The 19503-nt window shown below is 56.8% G+C and overlaps 1 protein-coding gene across 5 annotated transcripts; it reads left to right on the top strand.

The window, feature by feature from the left end:
• Positions 1–1230: 1230 nt before the first annotated feature.
• Positions 1231–18698, top strand: ACOT11 (acyl-CoA thioesterase 11). 5 transcript variants are annotated; one of them, XM_031050782.2, is made up of 17 exons: positions 1233–1323; positions 5912–5987; positions 7372–7570; positions 8396–8465; positions 11737–11797; positions 11949–12050; positions 12369–12504; positions 12749–12905; positions 13237–13356; positions 13438–13582; positions 14476–14531; positions 14652–14718; positions 14841–14924; positions 15037–15170; positions 15859–15990; positions 16066–16192; positions 16274–18698. In XM_031050782.2, the coding sequence occupies exons 1-17, from the start codon at positions 1247–1249 to the stop codon at positions 16430–16432; spliced, it is 1902 nt and encodes a 633-aa protein (XP_030906642.2). In that variant the 5' UTR covers positions 1233–1246; the 3' UTR covers positions 16433–18698. The 5 variants fall into 5 exon arrangements, with proteins under 5 accessions (XP_030906644.2, XP_030906642.2, XP_030906643.2 ...); XM_031050783.2 differs by having other exon boundaries at positions 1307–1355; XM_034063958.1 differs by lacking the exon at positions 1233–1323 and adding an exon at positions 1495–1861.
• The last annotated feature ends 805 nt before the right edge of the window (positions 18699–19503 follow it).

Below are 19503 nucleotides of genomic sequence, written 5' to 3'. Positions count from 1 at the left end.
GTCACGGAGAAGAGATGCAGGCAGGGAGCTGGGGGAATACACCCACTGCAAGCCCATAATGACAGCATTGTGCTAATTGGGCCTGGAAAACATCAACCCTCTCCTTGGGACTTCTGTTTGGAGGCTGGAGAGCGGGTCAGGCATCTAAAGTGTGTCTGATCATGCTGTTCCCTCTGGCTCGGAGGAGGGGAAGAGCCACTCTTCCTGCCTTGATCCCAATGGCTGGCTGCAGACACAAACAGTCCTCAGGAGGGAGGGATGCCTGAGTAGCTTCCCAGCATGGGGCCTCTGTGCTAAAGGTGGGGAGATCCACTGGTATACTTGCTGTAATCTGGCTCGCAGGGCACCTGGGCTGCTGCAAGGAATCATCCTGGAGAAAAACAACCTTATTTATTATCCCAAGGAAGGAAAAATGTTTTAAAGGCAATGTTCTGTTCTGGAATGACTGGAGTTAATGGCATATTGGTGTGCAAAGTTACCTGTAAGACATGGAAGACGTTGTGCGTGCAGAGCAGAGGACCCTCCCTTGCTCTCAGAAGCCAGTGAAGAACTGGAGGTTTTATACTAAGAGCTGAGGGGTGGATGCTCAGTGGGTTAGAGTTCTTTGGTCAGAGCAGGGCAGCAGTCCTATTCCAAAGGGAAAATCTGGCACCATGCTGGGATCAATCACCCGGTGCGGAGCTGTGTCCTCCATCACCCAAAGGCTCCCAACCTTCGATGGGCAAGCATCACCCCAGGCTGGACCACCATCTCCATCCCTGCCCGGCCCAGCCTTCACAGAGGGACTGAGGGTCTCACCTCACCTGCACCCTCATCTGAGCTTTTGAGGAGCATTTCCCATATCCAGCCTAAAATGTGCGTCTCTGGGACCCCAGGTACTGATGCTTAGTGCCCACCATGAGCGTTTGCTCTGTTCCAGAGCTTTGTTATCCTTATTAACCCAAAGAAGTGAGGGCTTATCTCCTGTTGAGTTTAATTACTTCACTGCTGGCTTTCCACTGGCAACGCTTTGTGCAGCTTTGAGGCAGCTTTGATCAAGCTCCTGTACGTCGATTACCCAGATTCACTTATGAAAAGCACGCAAATCAAATACAAACAGAACAACATCTCCCCCAAATCCAATAGGCTGCACCATTAATGACACAGCAATTTGCATTCTATTCCCTTGTCATTAAAAAAAGGGAAGGGATTTATTGTGAGCCCTGATAAAGGTACTTCAAAGGCAGCAGGGCCAGGGAGCGGCTGCATGGATCCAAGTGGCGCAGACTGGAGCGGCTCTGGAGAAGTTTGTGGAGGATTTCCTAGCCAGAGAGCCCTGCATTGGTGACTGTGGGGAATAAAAGGAGTGTTTCCAGGCAGGTTTAAGGGGGGAGGGGGGGGGGGGGGAAGAAAGAGCCTGGTGCTAATGTAGTGCCATTGGTTGTGGGGAGCAGCCGGGAACAGTCCCTGCAATGATGGGGGCAGAAGCAGAGGTGATGCATGGGGATGGAGAGGGAACCCAGGACCCCATCCCCGGCTCTGCCCGCTCTGGCAGCACGGAGCAGTGGGTACCACGCCGGTGCCTCCCGCTGCGCTCCGGGGCGCATCCCTCCTGCAGCCGGAGTGTCCGGAGCCAACTTCCCGCAGCGCCGGCCATTTTCCAGGCGGGAGCGGATCTGCCGGGCGCTACCTTAAGAGCAGTCCCTGCGTGTCTATATTTAAGGAAGCGGAGGGGTGTGCGCTGGCCTCCGGCCCGGGGCTCCGCGCCAGCCCTTGGCCTCGACGCCGGTGCCGGCCGCGGACGCAGGTGTCTGCGCGCTTCTGCTCCACGCCAGCCATCGCCTCGCTGCCGCCTGCAAATGCTCAGCTTCTTCTGGCTGAGGTGAGGGCCGGGGGCATTGGGGGCAATGGGGACAGTGCGGGGACACCCCCGGGGCTGGGCGAGCAGGAGCCGGTGGCTGCGGCTGCTGCAGAGGCTTCCACGCCCGCCCCTGGCTTGTCCCAGCTTGTCCCGGTGCTGGGGAGGAGGATGTGGGGTGGAAGCTCCTTGTGCTCACCCGGGTGATGCCCTCTCGATGCTGTGCTCCGTTGTGGTCATTGCTGGGGGCGCAATGAGGGGGATGTGGAGGGAGCTGGTGCCATCCTTTCCCACCCCTCCAGGTCTGCCTGGGTGTGCTGGGGGTTTGGTTTGTGCAGCCTGTTTTCGCTTAAAACTGGGGATAGTTATTCAGGAAGTGTGGATACAAGGCCGCTGGGAATGGTGGAGTGCTGGGGAGGGCAGTGGGATGTGCTGGGGCTGTCTGGGACAGCGTGGGTGGCTGGATGGGGTACATAGCACAGTGCTGTGGTGATCACCATGGTTGGGACCCCTGCACCATCTCCATGGTCACCATGGCTGAGACAAGCACAGTCAAGACCACTGCGGTGGATACCAATGCCCCATCATGATCTCTCTTCGCTGTGGTGGCCTCCACCGTGGTGGCCTTGACCGCAGTGATCTCCACGATGGAGGTCTCCAGCTTGGCGGTGGTCCCAGTGCTATGGCCATCTCCTGCCCGGAAGGCTGCGGTCAGCGGGGCACAGGTGCCGGGCCTGGGCGATGCTGTTGGGTGTGAATGTGTGCTGTGGGTTGGCCCTGGTGGTGTTTGCAGTGCAAGGAGGTGACATGCGGCTTCCCTGGAGGCAGCAGTGTCAGGGACCTCTGTCCCCTGGGGGGACTTTGCCCTCACGCTGGTAAACTAGAACCAGCCCTTCAAGGAGCCTCCCAGGAGCAGCAATAGCAGCTGGGTAGGATATGGATGGGGCTGTGGATGCATAACCCAGCACCGAGCTGAGCAGTGCAGAGGCATGAGAGGAGCCTGGAGGGGTTCCTTCTGTGCTCACCCTGAGGAAGGTTTCCTGTGGGTGGTGGATGTAAAACCACCATAAGGGGAATTCTTGAATCCTCCTGGTGCCTTTGGTCCTTTGTTTGCATTCTCCTGGCCCAATGCCTTGCTTCACTCTGTGAAACCCTATGGAAAGAATGTGGTCCCAAAATACCCCTCACACGGTGTCCTGGACTCTCTTTTGGGCTGGCTGCCCTGCTGGGGTCCCGCCGAGACCCACCACAGGGAGCTGCTGTGCTTCCTCACCATGCCCTGATCCTGTGATTTGGTCCTTCTCATCCCAGCAGGGACACCATCCCAATGGCACCACCCTGTACCCCAAGCCAAGCAAGTGCTGTGGCTCTTGTCCTGAGAATCTAGCTCCATCCTGGCAGGCATGGAGTGATGGAGCTGAGCTGTGCTGCCCATCTCCATTGCTGGAGAGGACATCTCCTCTTGCACAGACCTGCCCATCCCATCCCTGGGAGCACTGGGGCTTTGCTGCTGCAGGCAGTGGGACTGGTGGGCCATGTCTCTGGGGAAGGAGAGCCCCCACTGCCCCATCGAGATGGCAGAATTACCCAAAGTAGGTCAGGTTAGTTTGTTAAGGCGTGCAGATTTGCTTGTTACCATGGATATTGCTCAATTATACACCAATAATCCCCCAGGAGAAATTCATTGGCAGTGCTTTCCTCCCCTGTTCAGACTTTAAATATTCCCAGAGAGGGGTAAGGATGCACCAAGGGGCTGGGGTTGGGGTAGGAAACCAAAGCCAGGAGAGGGAAAATGGGGGTTGGAGATTTGGGATGCAGCAGTGGGAGAGCTCTGAAGGACAGGCAGGGGCTGCTCGAGGTGTCGGGCTGCCCCATTCTGCCAATAGCTCCTCATAGCCCAGCACCCAGGATCCCTATCCAACCTTCATCCTCATCCCTCCCTCCCATTCACTGCTTCAGGGTGATTAAAGCAAACATCCCCCTTCCAGTGGGATCAGGGGTTTGATGGAACAACCTCTCTCTGCATCCCAGCCCAGCATCATCTCGGGGCTGCAGGACCCAAGGGGGTTTTGCACTGGAGGCTCCTCCAAACTTGTGGTCCCCTGGTGATTTCCCAAGAGGCCAGCACCCAATTTGGCAGCAGAAACCATCCCCAGAGCTTGTGGATATGTTGGTGCTGCAGGGTATAGGAGAGGAGTGGGGTGCAGCAGGGTCCCTCTCCCCTGGTATTTGTGGACCCATTTGAGGTGTCTCTCCCTATTGCCCCCATTTGCCCTGTGGGCTCCTTATGCCTTTAGCAGCACTGGAAGCGAGCATGGCAGGAGGGAAGGGACATATCTGCTGGAAGATTGTTTTATTTTCTCTAATGCAAACTTTTTTTGGGTAGAAGTGGGTCACTCGAGGGGTGACAGAGTAAGAGCATCATCGCCTGGGTACCGCATCCCGTTGCCATGGTGACCTGCGGGCTGCATCAGTCAACAGCTTTAAAAATGTGACAGTTGAGTGAAGCTGAGGATTTTAATGAGGACAGACACTTGCTCGCTTAGTTTTGATAACAGAATACTCTATAAATACCCACCAGCTCAATGCTTCCAGGTCTCTGGAGCGTATTGGCAACACGTGGCTGGGGTGCTCCCCTTCCCTGTGCTCCAAGGGTGGGAAGCATGGGCTGGGGCCGCCTCAGAAATAGCAGCATGGATGGATCCAAAGCAGACAGCCCTTTTCATCCCTCGCCCTAAGCCAACCCATGGGCCAAGGTGACACAATCGCAGAGCCAGGAGCAGGTTTGGGTTTCCGCATGTTCTCTGGTGCTGGTGGCTGTGGGGTGTGACAAGGCCAATGCACCACTGTGACCTTGTGCCTGCAATAAAGCAAACCCAAGGAGCGAACCCATCTTGCTAAACAGGAGGGTGACTCTTGCACCAGGCTCTTGCAAGGGGGGATGAGCTGTGAGCAAGCTCCAAGCCTCAACAGCAAGAGTGGAGAAGTCATGGGCTGGGGAAAGCGAAGCCTGGTGCTGCTTGCATCCATCGGTGCTCTGAGCACCCTCATTTCACACCAGCCACAACACGTGTGATGCCTGGCACCAGCTCCGTCAAGGGCTGACTGTGCAGGAGGCAAATCTGCAGCTTCCACTTATTTTGACCAAAATCAGTCAGTCCTACACACTGGGGAAGGAGCTGCTGCCTGTGGAATATACACACAATATAGATACAATATACACGCATAATAGAGAGACTTCTGCTGGGATACACCAAGGGTCGATCAGTGTTGTGTTTGGAATCAAACTCTAAACATAAACCCTTTCCTGCTGCAGCTCCCATGCTGCCTTCCTTGCAGTGTGCCCAGCCAGCACCCATTCACAGTGCATGTGGCCAAGGAGCCCATGGGCACCCAGGGGCACATGATGCCCTTGGAGATTTCAGAGCTCCATAGGCAGAGGGGTTGGTGCAGGGGGTGCTGCCAGTGATGGGTCCTTCCCATTTGCTGCCCCTGGTACCACCTGTACGCAGTGTGAGGCCTGCTCCTGCCAAAAATGTGCTCCTGGATGTCTTGTGACCACAGTGTTGTCACCACACCGGCCAGGGCAGCTTCAGGACACAGCCCTCTGTCACTTGAAGCAACATGGAAAGTATCGACACGGCATCAGCGATGGAGAGATCGCACACAGCACCGTGTACTGGGTCTGGTCCAGCATCCCAGAATAGCTGGGACTCTTTCCATTGCAGCTGGTGAGAGCTGGACCTGACCCCTGAGGAATGGCAGGCACCAGCCCTGGGGCTGCTCTTCTCCATTTCGGATCTAGCAGCACCCTTGATGGGTGCTGCTGAGAACAGGTGACACAGGGAAGGACATCAGTGTGGGACAGGGGGACACTGCCCTGCCCACGGCAAGGGGTTGGAGCTGGATGAGCTTTAAGATCCCTTCCAACCCAACCCATTCCGTGGTTCTATGAGGAGGTGTGACCACCCACCCCACACACTGCATTGTCCCCACCAGGGGACCACCACCAGCATCCTCCATCCCCACCTCGGCCGGTCCTTCTATAACTGCAGCCACTCTTCTCCTTTCCAGGTGTCTCTTAAAAATGGTCAAGGAGAATATTGTAATTCCTGAAGAGATCTTGAGCTTCTGTTGCAATGGCTTCCAGGTACCCCCTGTGCCATGCAACTAACCCTGGGGCTCCCTGTTGTGCCAGTGGCTACTAACCAAGACCGTGCCACCAGCTGCTGCACTGGTTGTGGTTGCATCTGCTCCCCACACATTCCGCATCAGCATCCCCAGCCTCTTGCTGGCTACTGTGTGATCAGGGCTTTTCCCATGTGATGCTGGCTTTTTCCCTACCACTTAGAAATGGCAAGCGCTGGGAAAAGCACCGGTGGGATCTCTGGCCAGGCGGCTGCTCGCTTTGCAGCAGACAGCTTTGGAGCGCTTTGCATTGCTGGCTCGTCCCCCAGAGCCTCCCTGCTTCCCGAAATAGCTCCATGGTACTCATGGAGGCACCTCAGCACAACGGGAAGTAGCCCAGGAGGTTCCTAAAGGGGTTCAGGACCCACTGAAGTCAAGTGTCCATCCCACTGCGGGATGGGGGGCTCTTTGACGCAGGCTTGGCTTGCTGCATTCACCAGCATCGCTGCCAAGCCAAGGTCTGTGCCGTTCCTGGGATGTCGTGTACCAGTAGCTATGGAAACAGAGGTTAGACCCGCGAGAGAAAAATGCTATTCTGAGAGGCAGAGAGCTCAGGGTGTTCGGGAAAGCTTCATTTGCAGCATAAACCCGTCTTTAACAGACACTGGGCAAAGCAAAGGGCAAAGGAGCGGCTGCAGCGCAACAAGTGCTCTAAACGGGAGCCGCGGTGGGAGCTGAAAGAGGAAGGAAGGGCTGTAACGAAGGCCCCCGCAGCTCCTCGTGTCTCCTCCATTACTCACGGGGGTAACTGAGTTCACCCCTTGTGTAACACGCCTCATTTGACATCAAATCAGCTCTTCTCCCTGCCCGCACAGCCGCAATACCAGCCTCTCCCTCCCAGCCTGCTTCTGTGCCCAGCAAGCTGCAAAGCCAACACAGAGCACAGCAAACAACCCCAAACCAGGGCTGCTTCCTTCAACCCTGCTTGTACCAGACAGGGAAACCTTTTGGGGTTCCCTTTGGCAAAGGGGGGTGATGGTGGAAGGTGTGCGGCATCGCTGCATGCCTGCTCTGGGGTGCAAACCCACCCTTTGCTGCAACAGCCTAGAGATGAGATGTTGGGGGGGCAAAATGCTTTCCCAGAGAGTTGATGGACTTTGGGAAGGGTTTTCAGGAGGAAAGAGCAGAGAAATGGGCTGCAAAGCTGCAGGAATCCCTCCTGGGGCTCTTTTTGTAGGGAGTTTTGTTCCCTTAGGCTATGGGCATCATGGCTTTGGTGAGGGCTGGGTGGGTTTTGGTGGTGCTTGGGGCTGTGCATTGCTGGGATTCCGATGGGCCGCGTGGGTCACTGTTTTCCCAATGATTTCCCTCCCGTTTGGGTAAACCAGAGCTCCCATTCCCCGCAGGGCTCCACCTCTCCGCCGTGTTCCCAGGATCCAGGGGAGCGGGAGGAGGCAGCGGGGGCCATGGCGAGCCCTTCACATCCCCGCAACCCCACCGAGGTGCAGATGAGCCAACTGGTGCTGCCGTGCCACACCAACCACCGTGGCGAGCTCAGCATCGGCCAGCTGCTCAAGTGGATCGACACAACCGCCTGCCTCTCCGGTAAGGCATCCTCTGCTCCCACCGGAGCAGTCATCCTGCCGGGATGGGATGGAAGGGGCCCGGTGCTCATCCACATCGTGCCCAGTTGTCCAGTGCCGTCCCTGGGAGCTGGGGATCCACGTCATGCTGTTTTGCTGAGTAATTAGAGAGGGGGAGGAGACGTGTGCTGCAGCACGCACACTTGCTTGGGGACACATCAGCATCGACGTCTGCTCCTTCCCAAACACTGTCCTTCTCCTTGCCTGGTGTGCAGGGCATGGCAAGGACCAGCCTGGTGACATCCCTGGCATCCCGGCAGCAGATGGAGGGCTCTGATGGACAGGGCTGAGCTCCTCTGCTCGGTGATGGAAGTGATGGAGCTCACCAGATCAACTGCCCTACCAAGCACATTGCAGAACATCAAACACAGGGAGGTTATGGCAGGAAAAGGGATGAGGCTCCCAGGGCATTTTGTCAGCTTGGGGTTTCTGGAGTCCCAAGAGAAAGCCGGACCAGCAGGACTGTGTACGCATTTGCTGTGGATGGGGTGATGTTATCGGCTGCCTGTGGATCCCCACAGTGGCTGAAGGCATGGAGGGAAGGCAAACAGCAAGGCAAGGTGTCTCCTAGTTGCAACACACCCTCCAAACCCTAAAATCATCTGCAAACCCACACTGTAGAAGCCCCAAACCCATCTCTTGCCCCCTGCAAATGCAGCAGGAGCAGGGAAAGGGACATCAGGCAGGGTTTCATTGATGTCACCAGCCCTGAGGCAGCGGTGAGGGGCACAGGACCCTCGATGCGTGTTGCTGCACGTTGCTGATGCAGTTTGCTTTTCCTTTCCAGCCGAGAGACACGCTGGCTGCCCGTGCGTCACAGCTTCCATGGATGACATCTATTTTGAGCATACCATTAGGTAAATACTAATGCATGTGCGGGGAAAGCAGAGGTTTTCACCCCATCTGCTGGGTGCAATGTGAAACAGAGAGGGGCAGGGAGCAGCGTGCTTGGGAAGGGAGGAGATGCTCAGAGGGCAGGCAGGGATTGAGGCTCCGGCTCCGCCACAGGGCTGTGGACTGACTGTCTGCTCTGATTTATCTGCTGTCTGCTCGCCTGGGGAGCTCCTACTGGGTTGGCTTCCCGGTATTCCCCCCTCCACCCCGGCCCCATCCCAGCTCCTCCCTGGCTTTGTTCAACCCACAGCTCTGGAAAACTTGACTGTGGCACGTTGTGCCTCTGCAGCAGCCGTGTGGGTGGCTGCGTGCTGGGGAATGGGACCTCCCTGCATGTTGCTTGGTGAGATGAGCTTTGCCTGGCCACAATCCCCCCCAAGCTTGTCCTGGCAGCCCCTGGTGCTGCCCCTGCACAGTTGCCCTCCCCAGTGCATGCTGCTGCGTTGCAGGGGACGTCTCTCCTGACATGGGGATGTTGCAGTGCAGAGGGGATGTGAACCCTGCCAGGGACCTGCCCTCATCCCAGCGCTGAGACCGTTCCCATCAGGCCTAGACCTTACATGTCCAAGGTTTTCTCCTTCCTTACCACCCCCGGTAAGCCCAGGTGCTGTCACCCACCTTCAGGCATCTCTCCGAGCCCCTGTTTCCCACTGTGCAGGGGGATGCCCGTCTGCTTACTCCCTGGGTACCGTCTCAGGGGGCTCTCTGGGTGTTCTCTGCAGGGTTTTAGTGCACTGGTGGCATCCCCTGGAGATCTGCTGGCCATGAGCGAGACATGCAGTGTAGGGTTAACTTAAACAGGGGAGATTCAGGTTGGATATAAGGCAGAAGTTCTTCCCTGTGAGGGTGCTGAGGTGCTGGCACAGGGTGCCCAGAGAAGCTGTGGCTGCCCCATCCCTGGCAGTGTTCAAGGCCAGGTTGGACACAGGGGCTTGGAGCAAGCTGCTCCAGTGGAAGATGTCCCTGCCCATGGTAGGGGTTGGGACTGGATGAGCTTTAAGGTCCCTTCCAACCCAAACCATGATTCCATGATTCTATAGGGTCCATGCTGCCCTGTAGCTCCCCACCATGCACATCTGCCCACTGAGTGAGAGGCCAGTGCGGGCACGCAGGGCTGGTCCTGGGGTCCCAGGCTGTCAGCTGGTTTGTTTGGTGCCAGGAATTCCAGCTCTTGGGTTTCACTCTCATCCCCAGGAAACACTAAACTCCCACTTTCGCCATCTCACATCGTGGTGCTGGGTGAGCTGCCCATCACCCTGTGGCTCTGCTGCATACCAAAGCCATGGCATGAGGACATTGTGCACCTCCTGTGACACTGATGGAGGTGGCACCACTGGGATCATTGTCCTGTGCCAGGGAGGCTCAGTGAGTGCCCCAGCACCTGGGGCAGCTTTACTTGGGAAGCTTTTCCCTATAGGTTTTGGGACTGGGAGAACAGACCCAATCCCTGCTTCAGGGCATTAAATCAACCCCTGGAAGGCATTTGTCCCTCCTCGGGGGTGAGTCAGGCACTGCTCCAAGGGCTCAGGAATTTGTGCTGCTCCTGGCTCAGATCCCACTGGTGTCCAGCTGAATGCTCCAAGTACGGGGCCTGGCAGGGATGTCTGACAGAGCTCTTTGAAGGCAGAGCAGCTTTGGGCAGTGTTTGCTGTCAGCAATCCTCCTTCTCTGCTGTTTGTGCTTTCTGCCACCCTCCCACTGTGAGGGACAGGCAGGGAGGAGCTGGAGGTGCCTGGGGGCTCATTGGACACCCCAGAACATCACCGACACGAAAACTCCCCGATGTTCCTCATCCTTCCTCCCCTCTGCATGGAAGCTCAGCCTCCCAGGAGGATTTCACATAGCCCTGAGCTGAGGTTTGTGTGGCTGTTATGGCACTGGCTTGAGAAGGAGAGAGAAGATGAAGCATTGGGAGGCTGCGCTATGGACACCCTGCATGCCCATTGCTGCACACCCATCTGGAGCATCCCTGCGGCCGCTTCCATTGCCTCTAACCCTCTCCCCCCCTCTTGCTCTCTCTTTTTGCACCAGCCAGCCGTATCTAAACGCTCCCGGGCGGCGGGACGGGAGGAGCGGTGTCGGGTACGGACCTGGGCAGCCCTAGAGCCTAATGCGGCTCTGCGTGAGTCCGGAGCAGTAACCCCACTGACACGCAGGGCCCGGGAGGTGGACACAGGCTGCTCATGTAACCTCACTAATGGCTTGGTGTGGCACAGCGCCGCGGATGGGCACGGGGTCCATGCCAGGGGCTGGTTAAAGACATCATCCCAGCCTTGTGCCACCCCTGCTCCTGCCAGAGCCAGTGTGGAGTAGCTGAGGTGGTGATGGTTGTCTCAAGCCAGACATTGTGCATGGGGACAAGGGGGTTGTCATGGTGCTGAGACACACATGGACTCTTCCTCGCCTCTGGGTTTGAGTCCCCTACATTTCAATCTTGCAGTAGCACTTATAGGGTTTATTTTTCCACTGGGTTTTCCAGCATTGGTCTCTCTTAGGATATAAGGACTATTCCTGATCTGATAAAGACTGCTTGCTGTCAGTGTCACCAATGAGCTGTGTTTGCTCCAGTGCGGAGCAGGTCAGGCTGCAGAGCTGAAGCTGTCTGGGTGTTTACTCTGAAGCCTACTGAAGGCACAGAGCAGAGCTCCTGGACCCTGCCAGCAGCAGTTCGCTGCCAGCAGATGTTTCATGTAAGAGATGGTGCAAAATGATCCTGCCTCCTGCCAGCTCCCAGCATCCCAAGGTGCCTGTTGCTGGGAGGCCCTGGAGAGGAGAAGGGATGGGAGCAGTCAAGCTTTGGGGCTGCTGCTGCCACCAGCTGAGGGCCTGTGGGGAGACCCTATAGGTGCCCCTGTTGAGCAGAGCAGCACAGGTGAGGCTGGAGGAGCCGTTTGCCCTGGCAGGAGCACATGGTGGGGGCACCAAACAAGCCTTGGGCACCTCTGCACCCCTCCGGTGTCCCAGCAGCACCCCAGACCTGGGACCCATTTGCACGTGGGGTGACATCTCACTGCTGCGCTGGACCCATATGGGCTCTCACATCTTGGAGGTGGCTGTGCCCATGTCCTGCTGGCCATCCTGGCATGTCCCCACCATCCAAGCAGCCTGTACCCAGCACTGTTAACACGGTGGCACCTCAGTGAGGAGCTGCTGAGTGCTGGCTTACATGCTGGAGGACCATGGGTTTCATCCCACAATAACCCCCATGTTCTCTCTCCTCTTTCTGTTTTCCAGCGTTGGGCAAGTTGTCAACATCAAAGCCAAAGTGAACCGAGCCTTTAACTCCAGCATGGAGGTTGGTGTGCAGCCCCTGCCTCCCCTCCATCCCTGCCCCTATCCCCTTTGCTGTGTGCCTGTTCCCAGCTCTGATCGCCTGGGTCTGGTGTGGGATCTTGTTGGATGCGGGGAGCAGAGCCAGCTCTCAGGGATGCTGTGCCCTCTCCCAGGTGGGCATCCAGGTGAGCTACGAGGACCTGTGCAGTGGGAAGCACTACAGCATCTGCAAGGCGTATGCCACCTTCGTGGCACACAGCTCCTCCGGCAACAAGGTGAGGGGTGGATGGTGGCTGGGGGGAGGGCTTGAATGGTTCCTGAATGGAGGAAATGGTCCCTCTGGGAAGAGCTGGGCTGGGTTCAGCTTCCTATCATGGCATTGTTGGTTCATGGCTATCCCTTGTCCCATGCTTGCAGGCACCTCCCTGCAGATCCCTATGTGTCTATAGGAGCCCTTTCCCGTTCCATAAGCAGCTATAATATAACCCAGGAGGAGCGCAGCTCTGGCACATGTACAGTGGGATGTGTAGCATGCAAAGGAGCCCTCCCTTCTCCCGCAATGGGACTCCATCCTGCCCATGTCCCCTGTGCAGGTGACGCTGAAGCCGCTGATCCCACAGACAGAGGAGGAGAAGATAGAGCACAGCATCGCTGCTGAGCGCCGCCGCATGCGCCTGGTCCACAAGGACACCCTCAAGGACCTCCTCACCCGCAGCCGCCAGGAAACCGGTACCGTGTGCTGCAGCCCAGGCTTCCATACCCGAAATAGCCCCAGTGCTGCTGCTTCCTCAGCAGGATGCTGCTGGGAAGGATGGTGACAGGTTTGGGAATGCCCTGCCTATGGAGGGGTAGGAATCGTCCCGTCATGCCGAACCCCCAAGCAGGAGGTGTGGGATGTTGATGCAGTGGGGAGAGGAGGAAAGGATCCCGCTGCCTGGCCATCACACTGAGCCCCGTTCTCCCCCCATGGCAGAGCTGGAGACACGGGATGGCAGCGTGGCGGTGCCGGCGGAGAAGACACGGGTGGAGAGCGTGGAGCTGGTGCTGCCTCCACATGCCAACCATCAGGGCAACACCTTTGGAGGGCAGATCATGGCCTGGATGGAGAACGTGGCCACCATCGCAGCCAGGTGATCCGACAGGGATTTGGGATGGATGGGTGGTGTGCATGGAGGGGACACACAGGCAGGGTTGTATGGACACTCGAAAGGGATGGTGCTGGCACATCACCCTTGGGGGGATGCTGTACAGGGAATTCCATGGGTTCCTGGTGCTGGAGGACCCCAGGGAAGGATTCACACTCACCAGTCTCCTCATTGCCCCTTCTCATGGCTGGTTTTGGTGGTTGAAATCAAAGGGTGATATTTTTGGGGTCTCCTTGCCGCTGTCTGGGTTGGGAGGGCTGCACAGGGCTGCTGGAGCATGGATCCATGCCTGGTAGGTAACACTTGTCCCCTGCAGCCGTCTGTGCCATGCCCACCCCACGCTGCGGGCCATCGAGATGTTCCACTTTCGGGGACCATCGCAAGTCGGGGACCGCCTGGTGCTCAAAGCCATCGTCAACAACGCCTTCAAAAACAGGTCGGTGCTGGTGATGGAGGGCTCCCAAACCTCCCTCCTGGTGCCTTCCACACCCTCACCCCTTCTCTCTGTCCCCCCTAGCATGGAGGTGGGGGTCTGCGCCGAGGCGTACGGCCAGGAGATGTCCGTCAGCCGCAGGCACATCAACAGCGCCTTCATGACCTTCGTAGTGCTGGACCAGGAGGGGCGGCCCTGCACCCTGCCTATGCTGGCACCCGAGCAGGGGGTAAGGATGGGCAGGGCTGGTTTCTGCCAACCACAGGGGCATGGGACCCCCGCTTAGCCCTGAGATTCCCAGTGAAACAAGCACAGTTTTACGATGATGGGAAGGAAGCTGCTTGGGAGCAAGTGGGTTCATAGGTTGCTCGGTATGACTGATAGTAAAATGAACCACTTGCCCATGCAGAGATGGAGATGTATTTGCCATGCAGGGCTGAGCAGAATACTGCCTGCAAGTACCAGCTCTTTTCTGTCATTCAGGGGAAAGAATGCAGACCTCTCAGGTCGCTTTTACCTCCCAAAGCATCCTAATCAATAACTGCCCTTTGGATCAGTGATGAAGAAAACCTGTCACACGAGCACAGCAGTGAAGCAAACGCCTGCGTGTCTCAGGGTGCATCACAGCATGAGCGAATGATGCCATTGCCTTCCCTTTGGCTGCTCCGTGCCCACCTCCTGGGTGGTTTTGATGCCTTAAAACTCAGGCTCTTCTCCCACCCTGCAGGAGAGCATCTCGCAGCCAGGAGAGCCCACTTGCTTTAGAACACTGCCCCAGCGCTTTCTTTGGGATAAGCTGCTTTTAGGGTGGTTTTATTTCCCCAGGAGGGGCCATTTGTACGTGCCCGGGGATGTGATTGGGGTTTCAGTGCCTGTTTGCAGCTCTGCAGCCACAGCAAGGGGTTTTTCCTAATGTGCCAATGCCTATTGCTTAATCACAGCACAGCAGCAATGCTGAAATAGCTCATGGTTCATCACTAACCATCACTGCCAGTGTAACCCAGTGAGCTTCACCTTCCAGACCTTCCCTGTGGAATGTTTTGCCCACTCCCAAAAAGACATATGTTTTAGGGTCTTTCCCTCCTTTTCCTACTAACCTAATGGTCTTCTCCTATTTATCAGGATGGAGAGAGGAGGTACAGAGAAGCCAGTGCTAGGAAAAAGATTCGGCTGGACCGGTGAGCAGGAGAAGCAAATGGGATGTGAGGATGGAGGAGGATGGTCTCAGTAATGGGTTTCAGGAGTAGTCTATGGGTGGTTTGTGTCCCATCGTAAGGAAAACTCTTCCTTTCCCACAGAAAATATGTTGTCTCCTGCAAACAGACCGAAGTGCCACTATCTGTGCCCTGGGACCAAAGCAACAAGGTAAGTGATGCCCTGCAGGGTCACTGCCTCCTCCTGCTCCCCCTTTCCCTGCTCCGCCTTTCTCTGCTCCCCCTTTCCCTGCTCCCCCTTTCCCTGCCCCTGACGCGCTGCCCCTGCCCCAGGTTTATCTGAGCTACAACAACGTCTCTGCACTGAAGATGCTCGTAGCCAACGTGAACTGGGCACTGGCCAGAGAAAAGGAAAAGGTACCAAACCCTGCCCCTTCCCCCCGAGCTGCTTCTCACCCCCAGTCATGGTTAACCCGGGCGCTTGGTGGTGATGGATGTGTGCCAGCCCATGGTCTGTGTGCTCCTCAAGGTGCAGATGTACACACTGGAGGAGGACAAGTTCCTCTCCTTCCGCATCGAGATGTCCGTCCGCATCGCTGCTTCCCAAGCCTTCTCCCTGCTCTCCGACCTGCGGCGCCGGCACGAGTGGGACAGCCACTACCTGTGAGTGCTGCCGGGTTTTCCATGCCCTTGCCAGCAACTGTATCCATGGATTTAAGGCTTGTTGATGAATGTCCCTTTGGGCTTCCCTGGGAGCATGGGCTGGAGCACCTCCCATACAAGACAGGCTGAGACAGTTGGGGCTGTTCAGCCTGGAGAAGAGAAGGCTGTGTGGAGACCTCATAGCAGCCTTCCAGTATCTGAAGGGGGCCTACAGGGATGCTGGTGAGGGACTCTTCATTAGGGACTGTAGTGATAGGACAAGGGGTAACGGGTTCAAACTTAAACAGCAGAGGTTTAGATTGGATCTAAGGAAGAAATTCTTTACTGTTAGGATGGTGAGGCACTGGAATGGGTTGCCCAAGGAAGCTGTGAATGCTCCATCCCTGTCAGTGTTCAAGGCCAGGTTGGACAGAGCCTTGGGTGACATGGTTTAGTGTGAGGTGTCCCTGCCCATGGAACTGAATGATCTTAAGGTCCTTTCCAACCCAATCCATTCCATGATTCTATGTGTGTTGCCCCAGAGCCATGATGTCCTTTTACTGTATCCCCATCCCAGCTCCACCTGGTTTGACGGCTGCACTTTGCTGCAGAAAACACCTATTTTGGGTGTTGTGATGAGCTGTCAGTGGGTGAGACCTCAGGGTTTCCCTGGTTTTCCATTCTCTGACGGGTCCCTCTTGCCTCGCAGGAGCGCCGAGCTGGTCCAGCAAGTAGACGACGACGACATGATCTACCATGTGGTGAGCCAGACACTCAGCTCCGAGAACAAGCTGCAGGACTTTGTCATCCTGGCATCCCGACGGAAACCCTGCAGCAAGGGGTAACTGCTCCCAGCCCTGCTCCCTGCTCCCGTCCGGCTGGGATGCACCGGCTCACCGGGCCCTTCCCTCCCCAGGGATCCCTATGTGGTGGCCTTTCGGTCGGTGACGCTGCCCACCCACCCTGCCACTGCCAGCTTCACGCGGGGGGAGACGATCTGCTCGGGGTTCTGCATATGGCCGGAGTCAGAGGAGATGAGCAAGGTGTGATGCTGCTGCCTGCACCCCGTCGGGGATGCTCCCTGCCCTCTGTGTGCCCCTGTAACGCTCTGCTGTGCCTTACAGGTGGCTTACTACAACCAAGCGACACCAGGGTACCTCAACTATGTGACCACCAACATAGCGGGGCTCTCCTCTGCCTTCTGTGCCACGTTTGAAGCCTGTGAGAAGTTCCTGCTGAAGAACAAGGAGGATGACCTGATCGTGCGGCTGCAGAGCCTCTAGAGCCAGGGCATGGATGGTGGATGGATGGATGGATGGGTGGATGGATGGACAGACAAGGGGGCACCTCTGTGGTGCATGGAGATGTGGGATGGTGGTGCCGGGACCCTGCCCTCCCCAAGCGAGGTCCCAGGTTATGGGGTGGAGGAGCATCCCTGCACCGCCTGGTCCATTGCACTGACATGTCATCTCTTTTTTCTCTCCTTCTTTTTTGTACGTAGAAGTTTTATAAGCTGATGTACAGGACTTGGTTTTCTAGTTCACTCAACGCTGCTTGAATCTTTACATGATCCAAAGTCTTCCTAAAACAGGGGTTTTCTGACTAATTCTTTATGGGAGGAAACCAGTTCCCTTTGAAGTAGGAAAGGGAGAGGCAGCAGTGATATCCGTCCCTGGTGCAGGAGCATCCCACTCCTCCCACACCGCCCGGTGCTGCTCCACATCCCAGGCAGGACTGGGAGCCGCTGCTCCCACCGGGATGAAATCCTACCCTAGGAGGCTGTGGAAGGAGTGGCAATGAAAGTGCAATGAAAGGAAAAACCTCAGTGTATGTGCTGTGGGTGAGTGCCTGCTCCAGGGGTTCACTCTGAGCAGGGATGGGGGTCCTGCACCCACAGCGTGCCCAAGGGAGGTGTCATCTCCCTGGGTGAGGAAGAGGAGGGGGCTGCCCAGGGTTGCCTGCCCCAGGAGCTGCTGCCCAGGACTCAGAGCACCATTTGAAGTGGGAACAGGGGATTCACCCAGTGCTCCATGCAAATGGATTTTGGGGCTGCCCAGAGGCATTGCAACCATGGCAGGGGCAGCAGAGGCTGGTGCAGACCTTCGGGCTGCTCCTCATCCTCATCCCCATCCACTGGTTGCATCAGCACCTTGAGATGCAAACCCCAAACTGCCGCAGGGGCACTGAGAAGGCAAAAGGAAGAGAAAACCAAGCCTGGTTTCCCTGGGGCTGAGCAAGGCTGCCGAGGACATGAGGAACAAGTGCAGGTGGATGCTGAAACCCAGAGCCTTTAAGGCTTCGACACCCATCCCTAATTGCCCCAAGCACCAATGACCTGAGTGCTTTCAGGGGTGTTTCTTCCCCAGCTGCTTTGCTGGCAGCACTGAAGGCCACAGTGGTAGAGGATGGGGTTGAGACCATTGCAAGGATCTGGCTGTCTGCCTGCTTCTCCTTGAGATGCTCTGGGAAAGCAGCTGCAGTGCAGCAGGGGTGATGGTGGGAGTGCTGCTCACCACACACAGCCCGGGTCAGGCTGCCCTCAGCTATAGACTGCTGAGAGCCCCCTCCCAGGCTTCCCTGGCTCGCACAGACAGGGGGGTTCTGATGGCACTGAGGAATGCTGGGAGGGAGTGAGCCCTGGAAGCCCTTGGGCACACAGAGCATTGGGCACAGCAGGTCTAGCGTGGCCCTGAGGCAGCAGCTCTTCTCTGTGCCCTCATTTGGCCAAACTTAAACCTGGGTTAATACTTAATCAGGGGAGGCTTAGGCTGGATACAAGGCAGAAGCTCTTCCCTGTGAGGGTGCTGAGGGGCTGGCACAGGGTGCCCAGAGAAGCTGTGGCTGCCCCATCCCTGGCAGTGTTCAAGGCCAGGTTGGACACAGGGGCTTGGAGCAAGCTGCTCCAGTGGAAGGTGTCCCTGCCCATGGCAGGGGTTGGAGCTGGATGAGCTTTAAGGTCCCTTCCAACCCAAACCAGCCTGGGATCCTGTGATCTTTGCTAGCAGAGCCCTGTGTGCTGAGCCAGGGTTTTTTTTGCAGAGCTTAACCATGAGCGAGTGATGGTGATGCCGTGCTTGGGCTAAGATGAGGCCATGGGGTACCAGAAATGCGCACAAGGTCTTTCCCAGGTAACCTCCAGTTTTCTTTCCCTCTCTGCAACACCCAGTCCCTAGACAGGCGCTTTGCCACCCAAATTCCCCACTGGGTTTATAAGCAGAAGGAGCTTCCTGCCCCTCTCCACTGGCCATAACTCCTCATCTCTGCTGTACCTCCCATCACAAACATCTCAGTGCAAGGTCTGGTGTGGCACTGCCCTGATTCCCCCCTATGCTATCACCACGAGATAAAAGTTGTCTCAAGCTGAACATGGTACAAAATATCCAATTTTTATAGAGCTCTCTTATCTCCCGAACTCGGAGCAATCCTGCCTTTTTATCACCGGGATGAGAGCCATCCTTCCCGCTTATCGTTAGGAAGGGCTGCTGCTTGATTAAGTGGAGGGAATGATGTATTCCCATGACCATTAAACTTTAACTGACCTCTCCTTAAGTACTGTGCTTTCAATATGGGCAGCCCTCACCTCGGCCTGGCTGGGTACGGGGGGGGGCACAGGGTGATGGAGCAGCAGTGATTTGGGGTTACAACAGGGAGCAGCAGTGGTGTGAAGGACCACGGGCACAGGGGAGGGTGCTCAGCAGGGTTGGGTGGTCTGGAGCATCCCAGCTCCCAGGGGAGGAGGGATCTGCTGATGGGAGCACTGGAGCCTGTTGGGAGCAGCCTGCCCTTACCAGCCTTTCCCAGAGCCCCCTGTTTGCCCTCCCCACCAACCGCATGGCTCTAGGGCCAGTTTAGCAATCAATGGCTGTTTCTGTGTCCCTTGGAAAGACAAATCCCTGCAGGGTGTTATCCCTGCTCTGAACAGCCCTCCCGGCTGTGGCTTTGCACAGAACCACCCAGCTGCCTTGTGCTCTTGGCTGCTAATGCCTGCAGGGAGGCAAACGGCTTGGAGAGGCAGATCTGGGACCCTGGGAGCATCAGGTCTCCATGCTGGCTGCCCACAGCACCCATCACTGCCTTCCTGCACAGGATGATCCAGGGAACAAAGGACCATGGCTGTTTTCCTAGGGCCCCTGCCAATGTGCCATGGACAGGAGGATGGTTGGGGCAGGGCAGCCATGCGGGATGGGGCTTGGAGCAAGCTGCTCTAGTGGAAGGTGGCCTGTGACAGGGGTTGGAACTGGAGGAGATTTAAGGTCCCTTCCCACGCAAACCAGTCTGGGATCCTATGATTCTATGGATCAGGGAAGCATCCCAGAAATGCCAAGAAGCTTTCAGCATAGAAAAAGCTGTGAAG

Source organism: Melopsittacus undulatus, chromosome 6 (assembly GCF_012275295.1).
Source record: "Melopsittacus undulatus isolate bMelUnd1 chromosome 6, bMelUnd1.mat.Z, whole genome shotgun sequence".
In the NCBI taxonomy this organism is placed as follows: domain Eukaryota; kingdom Metazoa; phylum Chordata; class Aves; order Psittaciformes; family Psittaculidae; genus Melopsittacus; species Melopsittacus undulatus.
The sequence above is the reverse complement of the archived record's forward strand: the minus strand, read 5'-3'. Positions and strand labels throughout refer to the sequence as shown.

Coding starts and splice junctions, on each gene's coding strand:
- ACOT11 (XM_031050782.2), top strand. CDS start 1,247: ATGGATCCAAGTGGCGCAGACTGGAGCGGCTCTGGAGAAGTTTGTGGA. Junction 12,051..12,368: donor ACAGCTCCTCCGGCAACAAG/GTGAGGGGTGGA, acceptor TCCCCTGTGCAG/GTGACGCTGAAGCCGCTGAT. Junction 15,171..15,858: donor GAGTGGGACAGCCACTACCT/GTGAGTGCTGCC, acceptor CTTGCCTCGCAG/GAGCGCCGAGCTGGTCCAGC.